This window comes from Brassica oleracea, unplaced genomic scaffold, assembly GCF_000695525.1.
Source record: "Brassica oleracea var. oleracea cultivar TO1000 unplaced genomic scaffold, BOL UnpScaffold00902, whole genome shotgun sequence".
NCBI lineage: Eukaryota > Viridiplantae > Streptophyta > Magnoliopsida > Brassicales > Brassicaceae > Brassica > Brassica oleracea.
The window spans coordinates 32,338-37,405 of NW_013617510.1; the positions used below are offsets into that span (position 1 = coordinate 32,338).

A 5,068-nucleotide genomic window follows, 5' to 3' on the forward strand; every position below is an offset into this window, starting at 1 on the left:
GGGGGCCAACTGGAGCCATCGGTTCACTGGTAGATAACCAAGGTTCCGCCCATATGTTAACGTCCTTGCCTGATCCAATAGCCCATCCTATGCCTTTCCTCAGCAGGTCCCGCCCTACAAGAATCCCTCTCCAGCCATGGGAGGCGCTCGAGGGATCTTGGGCCTCAAGGAAAGACTCATGAACACAATACTTCCCTGTGAGAGTCTTTGCCAGTAGAGAGGTCGGGTTCTTCATGATCCTCCACGAGAGTTTTGCTAACATTGCATCATTGAATTGTTCGATCTCTCTAAACCCCAGTCCTCCTGCGCTTTTAGGTTTTGTGAGCTTTTGCCACGATACCCAACACATCTTCCTAACCTCTGGGGAGATATCCCACCAGAACCTCGTTAACACTGATTGGATCTGCTTGCACAGCAACAAAGCCAATTTGAAGCAAGACATGGAGTAAATGGGCATCGCTGCTAGCACAGATTTGAGAAGAATCAGTTTTCCAGCTCCCGTGAGAAACCTAGTTGTCCAGCTATGTGAGCGTTGGCGAATACGATTGACCAGTGACGCAAAGACGTCTCGTTTCTTCCGGCCGAAGTGTTCCGGTAAACCGAGATATTTTCCAAGTCCTCCTTCATTTAGGATCTGTAGCTGATCTCTGATCCTCCTCTTAGCTTCCCCTGGCGTCTTGGCTGAGAATGTTATTGCTGATTTCTCCAAATTAATGAACTGACCGGAGGCTTCTTCATACTTCTTTAAGATAGCGATTAAGGCAGCACAACTTCTGTGATCCGTCCTGGTGAAGAACATGGTATCGTCGGCGAAAAGTAGGTGGTTGATTGCTGGACTACTGCGCGCTACTTTCACCCCGACCACCTCCCCTTTCTGCTGCGCTTTCCTACACAGGCCCGAAAGCACTTCTGTGCACAGGATAAAAAGATATGGGGAGAGGGGGTCTCCTTGCCGGATTCCTCTAGTAGGCATCACTTTCCCTTGTGCAGCACCATTTACTAGATAAGAGTACGAGACGGAGGTGACGGACGTCATTATCCAGGATATCCATAGTTCATGAAAACCAAACCGAGCCAAGACGTTACGTAAGAACCCCCATTCTATACGGTCATAAGCCTTGCTCATGTCGGTCTTTATAGCCATGCTGCATCGGACCTTAGCCTCAGAGTGTTGAAGGTAGTGCAAAATCTCATGCGTAATCAGAACATTATCTGAACGCTCGCCCTTTAATAAAGGCCGACTGGTGATCGGAGATAAGGGCTGGGAGGAACGGCTGCAGGCGCCAGTAACTAAGGGAGTGATCCCTTCATGAACCACCTGAGATGAATCTGACATTTGAGCTGAGAATATCCGAGAGTAATAGACTGTGATGCACTGCACAATCTCCTGCTCCTTGAACCTCGCTTTACCTTCAACATCCTCTAGGACCGAGAACTTATTGACAGCTCGTCTGCCATGAGTCGCCGCATGAAAGTAAGCTGTGTTCCGGTCGCCGCATTGTAGCCAGAGAATCCTGCTCCTCTGTCTCCAAAAAAGCTCTTCCTCCTTGTATGCTGATTCGAGCGTTGTAGTGAGTTCTCCAATAAGCATGGCGTCCGGTACCGGGTTAGAGAGAGCTTCTTCCAGTCTTTGCTGAGCCGATTGTATCGCTCTGTTGCTGTTAAGGTTTTGCTCCCGCGTCCACTTAATGATGCTGTGTCTGATGTTTCCAATTCTCGTCAAGACAGAGTCAAGCTGTTCCTTCTTCCATTGGGCCTCCACCAGTTGTCTCACCTTTGGTTTGTCCTTCAGTCGTCGATCAAAGCGAAACAAGCCCTTCTTCCTTCGAGTCGAGACGTCGAAGTGGACTACTATTGGACGGTGGTCAGAGCCTTCAAAGCGTAAATACTCACAGCGACCTGCCGGGAACCGTTCAAATCAGGAGCAGTTTGCCATGGCCCGATCAAGTCGTGACTGAATGAAGTAATTGTATCTTGTACCCCGCCAAGATAAATGATTACCAGAATGTTGAAAATCCCATAAACCCATTTGGGATACAAAGCTTCTAAAGGATAGGAAGGATCCTTCCCAACGGATTGGACCGCCCACCTTCTCCGAGTTATCGAGGAGATCATTAAAATATCCGGTGAGGAGCCAAGCTTCTTCTCTCTCAGCTCCTAGCTCTGTCAACTTACTCCAGAAGGCAGGGCGGTCTGACGGGTTTGGAGCCCCATAAATGAAGGAAACGAAGCTAGAGGTTCCATGTGCCTCAATCTTTGTATCAATAATATTTGGGGAGGAGAAGAGAATTTCAACCTGAAGATCATCTATCCAAGATAAGGATATGCCTCCCGCTAAGCCAACAGGGGGGACAGTAAAGTGGTTGGTAAGCTCTGAATTCTTGAAGTGCTTGAAGAGAGCCTCGTCTTGATTCTTAGTTTCCATAAGAAAAAGGACTGCTGGGGAAATTTTCTTTCGAAATTCCCTTATTCGCTGGCCTGTCAAGGGGCTCCCGATGCCTTGACAGTTCCAGCTCACACACGCTAAGGAAGAGACCCCTGAGGAGGACGAAAATCCTTCTCCTTGCGTACTCGCGGTGGAATGATCGTCGTCATCGTCGCTGGTGTGGTCTTTTGCTTCTTCTTTGTTTGAGTTCTTACTCCCGCCGTTATAGCATCCATCATCAGTTTCCTGCGGGGAGAGGGATGAGCCTTTGTAGTGCGTCTTCTTTTCACCGGAAAACCTTGTGGAGAGTTGCGTGCTGGCCTCTTCTTGTCTTTGGTTTGTGTAGCAACTTTCTTTCTTGCTGCCTTCGAAGACAAGGTCTGTTGGAGTTGTAAATCAAAAGTGTTATCCTCCTCATTCTCCTCATCCTCTCTAAGAGGACCTAGCCTTAAGGAGACATGAATGCGATCTTCACTTAGTGTTCTGATAGGGGATCGTTCACAAATGCCAAGCCTGCCTGTCTCAAAGATCGTTGAACTCGACGGGCGAGTAATGGCTGTAATGGTCCTTGTACTCGATGAGGGGCTTATAGGTAGTTTATTCTTATCCTGATGGGGGACAGCCTCCCCCTCTGTCCTCTCACTGCCACTTGTTCTTCGAGTGTTCACAGATAGTCTTTCCTTCGTAGAGATCCTCTCCTCAGTTGATAGGTTTCCTGATCGTGGGTCTGAGAGACGTGAATCTAGGTTCCTTCTCCTCTGTTCCAGAGTTGGGGCAGCCACTGGTGAGCGGTGTGATGAAGAGATGGCCTCTCTAGCAGGTGAGATCTGTGATTGTCGGGGTGGTGCAGGCCCTGTAGATTCCTTGACCTTGTAGTCTTGAGTCCTACGTGAAGTGGAGATTCGCTCATGTGAATCATGTTGCGACTGAGTCTCTCTAGGGGTAGAGTATCTGAATGCAAGATGACGATCATCATAACGTCTCCTGTTTTCCTCAAAGTTGAGGCTCTTCCCCATCTCACTACGAGGGGAATACCCCCTTGAGGAAATTTTGATTTCACGGTTTGCGTTCCTTGAGTTTGTCCATCGAGCTTCTTTTCGAGCGGGTAGGTTTGGGAAGCGCGAGTATCGCCTTTCTTCCTGACGCCTTCTTCCTTCTTCAATTCTTTTTAGAGCTCTCCTGTAACCCTCCAGTACAAGCTTCAGTGAGAAAGGTTTTGTAGCTTCGCAAAGGACTCCATTGAACTCAGCTTCACTAACCGCGGACTCCACCGGTAAGAATGGCCAGAGAAGGTGGTCCCTCCGACAAGGTCGGGGGAAGAACCCGGTGTGTAAAGACCAAGGGAGTTTATTAACCGTCAGATAATACCAGAAAAGGTAACCATTTTGAATCTTGCAGGACAAAAGTGGGTGGATCCAAGCCGAAAGGGAAGGTCAACTTCCGGGGTTAACTTTGTGCCCAGCGGTTAAACACAACTATTGGTAGTTGTGCCTGAGAGAGTTTTTTGTTTTTTTATGTTAGGATATTATTTGCGGTGTATATCATCATTTTATGATTTTTGATAAGGAAAATACATTTTTATATAGGGAAGTTTACTAAAGTGACACAAATTTATTGGGTTATTAATAGAATAACTCATATTTTTAAAAAATTATTAGAATATTTTTCTGGTCGAAATTACCCTTCTCCATAGTTATATCAAAAAAACAGAATTACAAAAGTGCCATTAATAATTGATCGCTGGCAGATTTATTTTCAAAAAAATAAATCTGCCGGATATTAAGTCTGCTAATTAAATCGGTTTAGAAAATAAAATCTGTCAAGAGAGTGATGTCAGATTTTCTTTAAAATGGCAGATTTGTTTATACGACAGAGTTGTTTGTTCGATTTAAGTTGAAAATAGATTTTTAAGGATAAGTCTACCAAACGAGGTAGCAGATTTTTTATAAATGATAGATTTTTTTGTTAGACTTAATTTTTATGACAGATTTGCGTATCCGATTTAAATGGGATAATAGATTTATTATAAATTGTAGAGTTTTGTGTTAGACTTAAATTTCTATGTCAGATTTTTTTATTTATGAATGGGCAGATTTTTATAAGGAAATCCGGGTTTGAATAAACCAAACTTAATTTAATTTTGAATTAAATTTGGTTTTCTTTAGTGTCAAATCCGGTTTATTTCTAGTGTAACTAAAATCAGAATTATGTTTAAATTTTTGAAATTGACGTTAACTTCTGACATGCACAAGTCAATAGAAAAAAATATTGCATGCACCATTTATATAAAATCATCTTGTTACGTTACACAGAGAATGATTTACATGTATAACTTTTATAAAAAAAAATACATCTTGTTACGAAGGAATGATTTTGCTTGTTGAGGTACGGAGGAAATGATTTGTTTGGGTCGGTCAAACAATACTAATGGTCAAAAGGCCAAACCGTGTTAACGTTGAAACCTAATTGTACCTATAACGTTTTGTTCTCATTCTTCAACTTGTTTACAGGTTAAAGCTGCAAATAATAGCATTGTTCATGAACAACTCAATCAAACGGTTGAGAAATTTGTTCTTTATCAATTTGTCTCAGGTTTACAATTTGTCGAGAATTTAATAACCGACGAAGTATTTAATAACCGAC

At 43.9% G+C, this 5,068-nt stretch overlaps 1 protein-coding gene across 1 annotated transcript in view; it reads right to left on the bottom strand.

Annotated features, from left to right (window-relative positions):
* The window catches only part of LOC106320384, a 3,905-nt gene extending 1,480 nt beyond the window's left edge, over positions 1-2,425 (bottom strand). The window contains exons 1-2 of the mRNA XM_013758737.1: positions 2,002-2,425; positions 70-1,899 (exon numbers count right to left, since the gene is read on the bottom strand). Coding sequence (XP_013614191.1) covers positions 70-1,899; positions 2,002-2,425 — 2,254 coding nt within the window. The remainder of the gene's footprint in view (positions 1-69; positions 1,900-2,001) is intronic.
* Between the last annotated feature and the right edge of the window lie 2,643 nt (positions 2,426-5,068).